Here is a 13,717-nt window from a genome sequence, read left to right on the forward strand (position 1 = left end):
GGGGAGCTGTTCGGCGATAATCCGGCGATGATCAAAATTTTTTTTTTTTTTTTCCTTCAACGGTCATATTCTAAATTCCACCCCTATAAATATTTCATCCTCTTCCTCCATTCATCACCGACAAACTTCATTCACACAAATTTTCAATCTTTTTTCTCTCCATCTTTATTAAATGAGTTCTGATTCATCGTCTCGTGCTCAGTCCGACGAGGAAATATCACATTCTTCTTCCGAAGAAGAGGTACCTCCCGCTCCCACCGGATGGGATGTAGCGGGTTTCGCCAACAACCCAATCAACAACTATATCTCCCGCCGCATACAAAGCGAGATCGCTCGAATGCAGCAGCCACCCCCCCAACGGCCAATCCGCCGGCGGCGCCGATACATCCCTCGCGACCACACTGGTGCGCACGATCGGCTGTTCGCCGATTATTTCGCGGAGGAACCACGTTATCCGGCAGATGTATTTCGTCGCCGGTTCAGAATGCGCCGCTCCCTCTTCCTGCGCATTGTTAATGCGTTGTCCGCGCGTTACCCCGAGTTCCGGCTCCAGCGAGACGCAGCAGGGAAGCCCGAACTATCGCCCCTACAGAAATGCACTGTTGCCATCCGGCAGTTGGCATACGGAGGGTCCGCCGACATGTTCGATGAGTATCTGCACTGCGGCGAGACGACTGGCAATGAGTGCCTGAAGAATTTCTGTCAGGGCGTGCGAGAGATATTTGGGGAGCACTACCTTCGCTCGCCGGACGCAGCTGACTGCCAGTTCCTACTGGATTGGCACTGGAGGACCCACGGCTTTCCGGGGATGCTCGGCAGCATCGACTGTATGCACTGGCAGTGGAAGAACTGCCCAACCGCGTGGCGAGGCCAGTTCACTACCGGCTACAAAGGTACGCATCCCACCATCATTCTTGAAGCCGTTGCCGACCAACGGCTTTGGATTTGGCATGCTTATTTTGGTATAGCCGGGTCGAACAACGACCTAAATGTTCTCAATTCCTCGCCCCTTTTCAACGAGCGGATCAACGGGTTAGGCCCCTCCATCGAATTCACGGCCAATGGCAATGTGCATAACATGGGGTACTACCTGGCTGACGGCATCTATCCGCAATGGCCCGTGTTTCTGAAGACGATCAGATGCCCACTCGGAGATAGAAGAAGGTATTTTGCCCGAGCGCAAGAGTCTGCGCGCAAGGATGTGGAGAGGGCATTTGGGGTGCTCCAATCGCGATTTGCACTGGTAAAGGGCCCGACGCGCTTTTTCTACCAGGGGGATATTGCCGATATCATGTATGCGTGCATCATCATGCATAACATGATCATCGAAGATGAACACGAAGGCGTCCTCGACGTCACCAACGACCCAAGTGTTGCATCATCGAGTCACGGTGTCTCAACCGAGTCCGCCCGCCAGGGTGTACCGCACAACGAACATGAACGGTTCCAGGCGTTCATGGACATACACCAGAAGGAGGCCCATCAAGCACTACAACACGATATCATCGAAGAATTGTGGGCAAATAGAAACCGCGCCCACCGCCCTTGATTTTTTTTTCTTTGAATTTTTTTTTTGATTTTTTTTTCCATTCGTGTACTTTTTTTTTTTTTTAATTTTCTTCGTTGTAATGTGTACCCGTGTTTAATACAACGAACTTTATTACTATTATTTGTTTTGTACTTATAAATTAAATAAGCTAGTTTTATTATATATTAAAATAAAACAATTAAATTAGTGATGATGTAAAAATGAAATGTTGAGTTAGGGAGAAATAAGGGAGAAACCATTGCAGAAGTTGGCTAAAAGTTGGCTAAAAACTGGGGATAAATTTTGGTGCTGATGTGACGCTGATGTGGCAGGAGTTAGGGAGAAATAAGGGAGACCATTGGGAGTGCTATAAGAGAAATTAAACTAAACCAACACGTTTTTATTGCTTCATTAGCGCTTTCATAGTAACTAACACGGCGCCGCCAAGCCCAACTCTCGTCGCGTCCCTACATCGCCGGAGCGCAATGGCCGCCGCCAGGTAACTCCACCTCTATCACCCGCGCCGCCTATTTCCCAGTACAACAAACTATCACCTTTTAATCACCTATGAATTGCAGAAAGATGATAGCATTCAAACGGTGGATGAAGGAGCAAGGCGTAGAGTGGAGCGACGCCCTTCTCTTCGCAACCGAAAGCGGCTGCGCCGACGACTCGCCGCCGATCTCCGTGGAGGCCTTAAGCGACTTGAAGGAGGGCGACGTCGTGGCGAAGATCCCTAAGCAGAGCTGCCTCACCGTCGCCACTTCCGCCGCCAGCGAACTCATCGAGGAGGCGGAGCTCGGCGGCAATTTAGGGCTCTGCTTCGCCCTAATGTACGAGAAGATCCTCGACGCCGATTCGAAGTGGTTCGAGTACTTGCAGATACTGCCTAATTTCGAGCCCATTCCGCTGCTCTGGTCAATCTCCGAAATCGACTCTCTCCTCGCCGGAACTGAACTGCACAAGGTCAGACCATCACGCTTAAAGCTCACTCATGAATGATAAATGATAATTCAGATATTAAAGCAAACAATTGAGTTAATTACGATTAGAATTTCGAGGCTTAGAGCTTAATCATGACTAACTTATTATTGTAATTGAAACCTACTTAGTTCACCTCTATTTGATTAGTTTCATCTGTAAACCACATGATTGAAGCATCTACATATCAATAGTCTCTGTAGTTTATTGACAAACAGGCAATGGAATGTGTAGGCAGACAGTTAAAGAAGACAAGGCTCTGGTCTTTGAAGACTGGAAGGAATGCATAAAACCTGTTTTGGAGTTGGACTCTTTTGAGCTCAAGCCGGAATCTTTCACCGTTGATGAATATTTTGCTGCAAAGAGTCTAGTTGCTTCGAGGTCATTTCAGGTCGATGAGTATCATGGCTACGGCATGGTCCCTTTGGCTGATCTGTGAGTTCTTCTTAAATCTCATAATGTTTGCCACTATTGAAAATGTAGGACATGGATTTTTGTTGTTTGTGAAGGTTATTTCAGATGAAATATTCAAAGTTAGAGTACTAACACAAAAATCTCTGAAACATAGATCTCCGCATCATTGTTTTGGACCTTTTATGTTTTCCATGACCAGTTTCCAGAATGTCATATCCATATTTAACTTAAAGATGCTCGATTTAACATATTTATTTGCCTTGCTGCTTGCTGAAAAGCTCATTTGAATCTGAAAATTCTAAAGTCTGGTCTTTCGTGTTGATGAAAATTCGTCTGAGGTATCTGAATATTGAACAACGAAGATCTAAGTAAAGTTATTTTGTACTATTGATTAAGGTATTTTGGTACAAATACATTATCCCATCTTAAGCATATGCATTCTTGTTTTGTTCCATATAGTTCACCAGAGGCCAATTTTTTTTTCTAGTGATGCTTTTCAAAGGGGTCAATATGTTGTTTATCCTTCTCATCATAGCTCTTCCTCCCATATCTCAATGATTCCACTCTCGTGAATCTAGGTTTAATCACAAAACAGCTGCTGAGGATGTACATATTACAACTGAATCTGATAATGACACCGGCAGTGAAAAGGAGGGTACTGACCACGAAAGTGATGGAGATGATAGCACCTCCAGTGAAAAGGAGGGTAACGACCATGAAAGTGATGTAGATGATGAGCCGGTAACTCATGATTCTCATTCGGAAGGAGGAGATGGAAGTGGGAGTGACCTAGAACTTTCTTCGGGCTCAGGAAATGAGTCTCCCTTCCTGGAAATTATCATGATCAAAGATGTCAAAGCTGGAGCTGAGGTAAGGATTTTCACCCCTCGTGTGGCTAGATAACGATTCAGCATGATTTGTCGATGGATTCTGAAAAGACTAATATTGTTTCAGGTGTTCAATACATATGGACATTTAGGCAATGCAGCCCTTCTGCATAGATATGGATTTACAGAAGCTGATAATCCCTTTGATATTCTGAACATCGACTTGGATATTGTAGTCCAGTGGAGCTTATCTCTGTTTTCATGTCACCAAAGTAGAAGAAGGCTATCAATCTGGAGAAAGATGGGGTACTCAGGATGTGGCGATCAAGATTCCGAATACTTTGAAATCTCATGTGACGGGGAGCCTCAAGACGAGCTGTTGGTATTACTCTACATAATGCTGTTGCCCAAGGATGAATCCCGTGCACTTGATCAAGCCGTGTCGGGTACAGGAGAAACAAACGCAGCAGCAAAGTTCCAGTTGTTAAATAAGGAGATCGTTCTGTCTGCCAAAGGCTCGGATCCGAGCAAGAAACTGTTGCTGACGCCGGGCGTTGGGGTAGCTCTTTCTTCCCTTGCTGATGCTAGAGAGAGTCTGTACGGGCCGAGTTCTCTGGAGGAAGACGTGAAATCGCGAGACGGGTGCTGTCGTGCAACGGAGGGGAAGCTGTATCATTCGTTAATGCTGCGTATTAGTGAGAGGAGGATACTTGAGAAACTCAGACGCTATTCTGCAACTATTGTATCCGCTAATGGAGGAAGAAAGAGGAAAGGAACAGAGACGCGACTGTGATGGAACAGTGCAGTAAAACAGATTCATTGCTCCAGGTTTTATTTATGCCGGAAAAAAACTGGCCTTTTTTACATTTTACGAGAATAGGAGTTTCTTTCTCTTTAGATTATAACTTTTGGTTGACCTCAATCTATTCGATTCATACGAATCAAATCATAAATTATCTACAATTTAACTGAAAATTATGATAATTTACCCTCGGATGTAATCAATTGCTAACTAATTACCAATCCCAAATTGAGATCAATTTTCAACCATTAGATTAGAAAATCTCGTGGTTAATATAATGTCAAGGGTAATATATTTTAAATTTAAATAATTATTAATTAAATTATAAGGTTATTAATGTCAAATTTTATATATAGTAATTATAACTAATTACTTTCTCTCTCCTCAAAATCATCTCAAATCTTTAAATTTACGTAACTATCTCAATTTAAATTATTTTTTCGCAAAAAATATATCAAATTAAAGATAATTTAATAAGGATTCCAACGAGATCTCAATTGCATATGTTCCGACGATGTTCGGGTGATGAAATTTGATAAATTATATTTCAATTTTCGTATATGTTGATAAACAACTATTTTCAATAAATGCAATAAAAAATCTCAATATATTGTAGGCAAAATCTCAATATTATGCATGTCCAATCTCAATAAAAATGTGTTGATATTTTCTTGTCCTTGTGTTGATATTCTAATGTCATATTGTTGATATTTGTAATACACAATGTTGATATAAAAAAACACTCACGAAAATTATCATATGATAACATAATGACGATATTACCCTTTTGTTGATATTTTGTCTACTATTTATTGAGATTTTGTGAGCTTTAATCTCATCCACTCATTTTAAAATCCAAAGATGGAGATTTAGTCTTGATTTTGGATTAGGGTGCTATAAGCATTAGAATAAGACCCAATTTATCCTTAATAATAGATAGGTGTTGAATAGGAATTAATATGTTGGGCTTGCATAGTTAATTGGGCTTTTGGTAAAATATCACGAACATGTATAATTCAATTTATTAGAACAAATGATTGAACGTTCTTTTAAAATATTAAATATAAAATCTTATACGCGTATAATATTTATACTATTAGCATTTTTCAATAATTATTATGTTAATCAAATATAAAAAAAGAAAAGATAAAAAATGTTATTGTTAACGAAATAAAAGTAGTAGTAATAACCTAACTGATCCTTAATCCACCTAAATTCAGGAAGTTGTTTAGTTGATGTGGAATATAAATAACATTCGAAACTTTAAAAATGTTTTTTAAATAATCAATAATGTTTCAAAGTTTATTTTGTGACCATGATAATTTGATTTTTAGACCTATTAGTAGGAGGAAAAAAATGTGACGCTTGAAGGATAATATAAATAAGTGATAGCCTTAAAATGTAATGCAAATTTGGTGGTGGTATAAATAATAGAGGTAGTACGACAAATTTTGAATGATCGAAATCAAAGTGTGAATTAAAATTTGAAATAGATGAGATCATTAGTGACAGCACTTAACGGTTTTGTATATTGACTTGAAAATATATATGAAATTCAAGGAAGTCGTTAAATTTAATGATGGGAATATCAATTACGGTTCTTGAATTTAATGAGCTCAATAAATGTCATCTTAGAAAATTTTGAAGCATCCATTTTCAAACTTCTGCCATTGACAATCCTAATTTATTTTCTATGTTTACATTTACCTTCATATATTAAGGTTTTTCATCGGAAATAACGTAGACAGCGTACCATATAATTCCCTCATCTCCCAAATCTATATCTAATTAAAAAGCCTAGTCCTAAATTCATAATTACAACAATTTAAAAAGTTTAGTCCTAACTCCTAATTACAACAATTCAAAATTTAGATAAATATTGCAATTAATGCCAATTTTAATTTCTATCTATATAATTCGTAATTATCTCAAAATAAAATAGTAGTACAAAATTTATAACGAAATGAATTGATAATTCTCTTTTATATTCATGCTTTGTTCAATCTTCCCCACTTCCAAAATTTCCCTCCCAATTCTCTCTCTCTAGAGCGATTCTAATGGCGTTTGATCAATCGAAGTTAGATCTATCGGAAACCTCCTCCGATCTTCCACCGGAATCCTTCTGCGTCCCCACCGGCGACGAACACGAATGGTTCGATCGCAATGCTGTAATGCAGCGCAAATCATCCTTGAAGATAGGCTACCATCGCAACTTCAAATCCTTCTCTCAACGCGCCGCCGCCGCCTCCCATCAAAAATCGTCCGCGCCGCCGCCGCTTTCTGCGCTTCGGAAGGTCCAGAAAACAGGTAATCCGCCGGAGAAGAAGCCGCTGTTTAGAAGCCGGTCTGAACCGGGCGGAAAGGCGGTCGTACATGAAACCGAACCGGTTTCGCCACGAGTATCTTGCACGGGTAGGGTCAGGTTCAAGGGAGGTGACGGCAAGAAAACCGGGTTTTCGAGGATCGTCAGCTCTATATTTGGAAGTCGAACCGGTCGAAGCCGGTCCCAGAAAAGATGACCAGCGTGATTCGTTTAGGTCGGATCAGATCGGTTCCGTCCGGGCAAGTGGTCAAATGTAGGGGCGAAAAAAAAAATTATGTGTAAACTAATGAATATATTTAATTTTTTTTTTCTTCATGGTTATTTTTTAATTAATATACACTGTATTTGTTTAATCGATAATGTTAGTAATCTCGTTTGGTCGTCCTTTTTGACAATTCTTGGGATTATTTTTGTCGTAAGTTATATGTTAGGGAAATTGTAATGAATGGTGTGGGAAAATAACTTTAAAAATGGCATAATTCATAAATATTTAATTTTGACTTGGTTCGTTTTCTAGATAATGATCGACGGCTAATTTGATTTTTCATAAAAACCAAAAACGTTACATGAAAAGAAAATTATGCAGTACTAATTTAGGGGTGGCAAAATGGGTAGCGGATAATAGGTAATTCCCATCTCGACCCGCTATCCGTCGGGTATCGAGTACCCGCTACCCGACGATAATGGAAAACGGGGCGGGATCGAGTAGTATGTTTTAGAGTTTTACGGGTAGCAGGTATACCCATTATCCGCGCGGGTATACCTGTTAGTCCCGATAATACCCATTATTATTAGTATTTGCTATATACCATTTTTTAATACTCCCTCCGTTCCATGTTAATAGAAGCGTTTCAAATAGTTAAAGTGGAGAAAAAAAAAGTAAATAATTAAATAATAATAGTCATATACGCACTCATTTTGAAAAATTAAAAATAAATAGTTAGAATAGAGAATAAATAAAGTAAGAGAGATAATAATGTAGAGAAAAATATTTATATTATTATTTTCTCAAATGAGTGAAGAAAATGAAATGCAACAGTGGGAATACTTTATAATCTAAGAGGTCTTTTGAAACATTTTTATATTCCAACGAACATACAATAGAAAACTCACCGGAACTGTTGGTTTACAAACCTGTCCACATCGAATGAGAGAGAGAAGTTGGAAGGTGTATATAATTCCTGTCCAATCCCAATTAGTTTGAGGCCTTTTGGGAGTGACCCAAAAACAAATCCGTGCGGGCTTGACCCAAAGCGGACAATATCAAACTAATGTTGCAGTCGACGTTTCTAACAAGTGGTATCAGAGCCCAGATGTCTATGCCGCTATGGGTCAGGCCTGGATGAGCCCCGGTAAGGGTCGGGCCCTGAAAGACTCAGGTTAGAGTCGGGCCCTGGATGACCTAGGGGCCAGGGCTGGAACGATCCATGTTCGTGTCGACTTCGTTCCCGATGTGGTCTCGGTTTGAGGGGAGGTTTGTTGGTTTACAAACCTGTCCCACATCGGATAAGAAAGGGAAGTTGGAAGGTGTATATAATTCATGTTCAACCTCAATTAGTTTGACTCCCTTTTGGGAGTGACCCAAATACAAATCCGTGCGGGTTTAACCCAAAGCGGACAATGTCAAACTAATGCTGCAGTTGACGGTCTTAACAAGAACTAGCTATAGAGTGTCCCTTCACTTTTATTGTCAGTATATTCAAAGTTTACCATCGATATTAATAAAGTAAATTAGTGAACATTGACGGTTATTATGGTTTTCAAATTTTTAATTAGAATTTCGAGTCGGGTATGAGTATCTGCAATGTCGAGTACGGGATACCCGTCACGGGTATCGGGTAACCCCGGTATATCGCGAGGCGAATATTGGGACAACAAATTTGGCTAAATTCAGGTGCGGATACCCGCGGATAACCCGTTTCGCCACCCCTAATATTATTACTATAATAAACTTACAACCATGTTCAAATATTATTACTATAATAAACTTACAACCATGTTCAATTTATTTGGATAGTAAATTAATGCCACACATTATGCAAATAATTAAATAGGACTAAGTTTTAAATCATTTTTATTTAAAGAACATAATGTGATATCAATGGAGATCCTCTTCCTTGTGAGTATAAACAACACAATCCGATTTGGGATAGGAAACGCAGGTGAGGACATATCCCTCCTCCATCTGCTTGTCGTCGAGGAACGAGCCATCCGACTGGTCGACCGAGCCCGAGGCGAGCTTGCCAGCACAGGTCGAGCATGAGCCGGCCCTGCACGAGTAAGGCAGCTCGATGCCAGCTGCCTCAGCAGAATCGAGAAGGCATTCATCATCCGGGGCCTCGATCTCGTGCTCGCCTTCTGGTGTTATGAGCTTCACTTTGTACACGGTCGCCATTGCACGTGCCCTGAAGCAAGGGCGCGGTTTCAAGCCAAACACGCTCGAAACGCCCTTCCCCGGGCCTATTGAGGCCAAGTTTTGGCGTAGAGCCCCGGGATTTAGCGATGGTGGTGATTTCAGTAGGGATGGTGAAGGAATGGTGATGCTCCACATTTTGCACCTGAAACATATGTACAAACAAAGTTGTGATGTACTAAAATTTTGTTAATTCACATTGTACAATTACAATCTACCCCTAGTGAGCTTCAAACTATTTCAACCTAGTGGATCTGATCCCCAAAAATTATATTCCTAATTCATTACTGATTGAAATGACTTAATTAAAGCAAGCCAGAGAGATTCTTCAAAAAGGAAGTAATACAAAGTTGTGTTCAGGATTCAGAGTTATGATCTTACCATAATATGTACTATTAGGGGTGAGGTTATGCTATGGACAATGGTACTATAGCCTGATGTCTCCCTTAGCAAAACAGTTCAATATTCCTCTACTCCAGGCTGTAACTTAATTTGTAAAAAAATTTCCCTTTCTTTCTCCCATCATAATTTATCAAATCAAACCAGTCATACAAACAAGATTAGTACATATAATATCATGCAATAGAAAACAGTAATCATTTACTCATTCCCAAAAGAGAGAGAGAGAGAGAGAGAGACCTCAAGAAGGATGAAGCAGCTTCTAGAGAGAAAAGGAGAAATGTATTAAATTGGAATATAGAAAGTGAAGTATTTTAGTGTAAGCATAAGCCATAAGGTAACATGGTAGTGTATTTATGCTGTGGTGGCAAGAGCAAGATCATCAAAGACAGAGATGACCTCTGGGTCCCATCTAAAGTCAGCTTAGAAGCTGTCTCTTGGCAACCCTTTGATGCTAGTTTAGCTTAAAAAAAAATCATTAAATAATCCAAAATCATCTTGAATCATAAGATAAGGTGGTGGGAATTAGGTCATGAGTCTTCAAGAATGCTCTGGAATTTGTAATTATATGTTGAAGTCCAATGGGCTTTTCTACAGACTATATTGGCAACCCAATTCAAAGGCCCAATCCATTGGTATAATTATTGAAATACATTAATTAATAAACAATTAAATATCCATTTCCATAAAACGGTGGGGTTTGCGGAGAACTCGCCGGAGAGAAATTGATCGGAGTTCGCTATGCGGAAGCAAGTGCTGTCGTTGACGGAAGCCGCCGCCGCTAGAGTGCGCAATCTCTTGGATCAGCGTCAGCGCTCTTTTCTCAAGCTCGGCGTCAAGGCTCGCGGCTGCAACGGCCTATCCTACACCCTCAATTATGCCGGTAAATTTCATTGCGGCAGCTCCTTAAACTGAAGTTTAATCGGTTTATTTTCCTGAATGAGATCGTAATTATTGTACGTGCAAACTGAATTTCGAAAATATCTGCTCAATTCCGTGGTTTTGTTAAGAGTACGAGCTGGAGTAGGAGCGAATTTGTTAGAAACTTGTATAGTATTTTATTTGACTGCTTAAATCACTTGATTATCCTCTGTTAATTTGATGTGATCAGATTTTAGTTCAGTGGAGGAATTTTTTAGTGTTTGGTTAAGAGAAATAGTGCGTTATCAACATTTTGTCTCTGCAGCTATGGGTATGATGTTGATCTAGGTGAAAAAATCGTAGGATTGTCATTGCAACACTCAATTGGTTCCACCATGAGACTATTTGCAAACCTTTTAATGTCGTTGTTGTTGCAGAGTGGCGTTTGAATGTATCGTATGCTTGGTGATAACTTAGTTTTGAGTGATGAAATGTGATATGTTTGCAGATGAGAAGGGGAAGTTTGATGAGTTGGTTGAGGACAAAGGGGTGAAGATCTTGATCGATCCCAAGGCTCTCATGCATGTGATAGGAACCAAGATGGATTTTATTGATGACAAACTGAGGTACAAACATACCATTTTCCATTTCTTGTAGCTCATTGATCTCAATTATGTGTGTGGTCTTGATATCCATCTAATCTCTGTTTTGCTCCTGAGCAGATCTGAATTTGTGTTTATCAATCCAAATTCTGCGGGCCAATGTGGCTGTGGGGAGTCCTTCATGACGATCAGCAGCTCTGAAGCAGCAGCAGCTAAACGACCGGGGACTTGAGTTGTATTAGCTTCCTCAACACATCAAACAATGTTTTACATCAATTACACCTAGACTAGAACTACCAAACACTTTGCTCATTAGGATCGCACTAGAGACTATGTAACTTCCTCTGTATTGTGTCTTTTTAGGCTTTTAATGATGATGTAAATCCTTCCATCTTCTTGTGTTGTCATGAAAATGATTTTCACCTTTTATAAATGAAGATAACGTTTTTTTGGCAGTTTTGCCTCTATGCATACATATATGTACTTACATCTAATGTATGTTGGCAGTTTGACCTCTATGCATATATATATGTCCTTGCATCAATTGACATTAAACAGTTTCAGTTGAGAACTTCTTCTCTGTTTGCATGAGAGAGAGAGAGACACTGGCCTTTCATATGATTAACAGAAATTGGGAAATTACTTTTGTAGTATCAGAATACAATGATAAAATGAAGAATAGAAGTATCTGGTCCATGCTTCTCTGCCTTATCTTTTTGGAGTGGATAACCTGTCCTTAGACCATTCTTCCAAGGCCTTTCGGTGAAGAGCATTCATTCGGATGTAAGGGCGTTTCTCTTTGATAATCTTTTCCGCAGATTTCCAATCTTCTGCCAACCCAAGAGCAACCAGCAGCGCACACATTACAGCCACACTTCGCCCATGGCCTGAAACGATCACAGGGTAAGAAACTCGGGACGAGGCCATTGCTCAACCATACAACCCCAAAGGGGACAATCACAGTTCAGCTACAGAAGAAAAAACAAATAGAGGAAGTGGTATTCACTAAACCATCATTGTATTCATTCAATGCATTGAACATAAAGCAAGTATGCATTCACTAAGCAAGTAAGGATCTGTGAGAATTGAACATTGAGTTTTAACACAATCTTTTGATGCTACAATTGCATAAAACATGCTAAGTTTACTTGTTTTCAATGCCTATAAAGAATGTTCAAGATTTAATACATGAAATGAAAATGAACAAGATTTGTACCAAGTCTAAGCATTACAACATCAAAAACATTCAAACACACATACAAAATTAATTATTATTGATCCCAACTCCAACCATCAACATCACCTTCAATGGTAAAATGGACAAAAACAGAAGCATATGCAATCTAAGAAATCACACAATACACAAATCTAAGATACACATACAATCACAATCATGACATTTCAACCATCAAATACCAAAACCAGCAGGGATCATACCATAAGCACAATGCACGAAAACCGGGACACCCTGAGTCCGCTTCCCGCAAGCCCATTTCACAGCCCTCTCAATCTCCCCGGGGTCAGGGGAGCGCGTATCCCACGTGGGAATACAGAGGTACGCGCTCCCCGTGATCTCCCTCTTCCTCGGCAACTCACACGTGCAATCAACGATCGCGGGGTTGCCAGGAGGCAGCTTATCAGGGGCATAAGGCCAGCCCCCAACATACAACCCCTCATCAATCTTGCTATATGGAGGCTCCCCACTAGTGAACCTTCTGATGAAGGAAAAAGCCCTCACGAAATAGAGGTAAGGGCTGTATATGATCAGTGACCAGATTGGGAAATTCCCATCTGACCCTTTGCCCAAGAGGATTGGCAGATTGATTGATGGATGGGATGCGATGGAAACCAAGAATGACACGAGAGATGCATAAAGAAAGGGGATTGATAGCAGAGTGAACTCGAACATTCGGAGGGAGAGGAAGAAGATGAATAAAGTTGCACACTTTAAGCCTATGAGGACGGATAAACCAACACCCATATTTCCTTTCTGCTCAATCTGTATGTATTCAAGTATCTGAGAAGAAAAAATTGATCTTTAAAAAATTGCAGGCTGAAATATCTGAGTTTCAAGAATCAAGAAACATTCGATTAAACAGCAACTCGCGAGAGTAAGAGATATCGAATGAGAAATCAATCAGATTAAGGGGTTTTCATTGGTTTTGATTGTGGCGTGATGATTGGGGAAGTTTCAGGAAGAGTTAGATTTTACCTTTTAGGGTTTCTTGCTTAAAATGGGAAATTTACATTTATTTATTGAACGCATTACGCAGTATAATAATTTCGAGTTGTGAAGAATGCAATTTACAATAGAATCTAAGAAAAAATATAATGGTCTCGTTAAACAAATCTTTGTAAAAATGTAGTCAAACTCTTAACAAAATTAACTCTGAAGTATGCAAATTGATAAATTTTGGGGGGTTTTATCAACCAAGAAAATTAATATTTCATTTATTTTATTTTCTCATTTTTGTCATTCATTGTTATTTGTGTTAATTCACAAATAAACTCTTTGTATTCACATTTTATTATAAAAATATAGAGAAAAAATAAGATTCATATTCGAC

At 39.8% G+C, this 13,717-nt stretch overlaps 3 protein-coding genes and 1 pseudogene across 5 annotated transcripts; 2 read left to right on the forward strand and 2 right to left on the reverse strand.

Moving 5' to 3' along the window:
* The first annotated feature begins 1,945 nt into the window (after positions 1 to 1,945).
* LOC125219064 (SET domain-containing protein) lies at positions 1,946 to 4,725 on the forward strand. The gene is made up of 5 exons (XM_048120927.2): positions 1,946 to 2,027; positions 2,107 to 2,494; positions 2,748 to 2,944; positions 3,502 to 3,793; positions 3,878 to 4,725. Exons 1-5 carry the CDS (start codon positions 2,014 to 2,016, stop codon positions 4,541 to 4,543), a joined length of 1,557 nt encoding a protein of 518 aa, XP_047976884.2. The 5' UTR covers positions 1,946 to 2,013; the 3' UTR covers positions 4,544 to 4,725.
* A 4,207-nt stretch (positions 4,726 to 8,932) lies between these two features.
* On the reverse strand, positions 8,933 to 10,112 carry LOC125215250 (ferredoxin pseudogene; annotated as a pseudogene). Of its 2 annotated transcripts, XR_016137132.1 has the most exons (3): positions 9,928 to 10,112; positions 9,670 to 9,800; positions 8,933 to 9,433 (listed from the first exon to the last, which is right to left on the reverse strand). The product of XR_016137132.1 is annotated as a ferredoxin pseudogene, transcript variant X2 (transcript). The 2 variants fall into 2 exon arrangements; XR_016137131.1 differs by lacking the exon at positions 9,670 to 9,800 and having other exon boundaries at positions 9,928 to 10,109.
* A 241-nt stretch (positions 10,113 to 10,353) lies between these two features.
* LOC125216015 (iron-sulfur assembly protein IscA-like 1, mitochondrial) lies at positions 10,354 to 11,605 on the forward strand. The gene is made up of 3 exons (XM_048117616.2): positions 10,354 to 10,570; positions 11,057 to 11,174; positions 11,271 to 11,605. Exons 1-3 carry the CDS (start codon positions 10,429 to 10,431, stop codon positions 11,380 to 11,382), a joined length of 372 nt encoding a protein of 123 aa, XP_047973573.1. The 5' UTR covers positions 10,354 to 10,428; the 3' UTR covers positions 11,383 to 11,605.
* Positions 11,606 to 11,761: 156 nt separating this feature from the next.
* Positions 11,762 to 13,376, reverse strand: LOC125185186 (uncharacterized). The gene is made up of 2 exons (XM_048081687.2): positions 12,588 to 13,376; positions 11,762 to 12,037 (listed from the first exon to the last, which is right to left on the reverse strand). The coding sequence occupies exons 1-2, from the start codon at positions 13,129 to 13,131 to the stop codon at positions 11,859 to 11,861; spliced, it is 723 nt and encodes a 240-aa protein (XP_047937644.2). The 5' UTR covers positions 13,132 to 13,376; the 3' UTR covers positions 11,762 to 11,858.
* Between the last annotated feature and the right edge of the window lie 341 nt (positions 13,377 to 13,717).

This window comes from Salvia hispanica, chromosome 3 (genome assembly GCF_029641045.1).
Source record: "Salvia hispanica isolate PSC_SH4W2 chromosome 3, Shi_PSC_v1, whole genome shotgun sequence".
NCBI lineage: Eukaryota > Viridiplantae > Streptophyta > Magnoliopsida > Lamiales > Lamiaceae > Salvia > Salvia hispanica.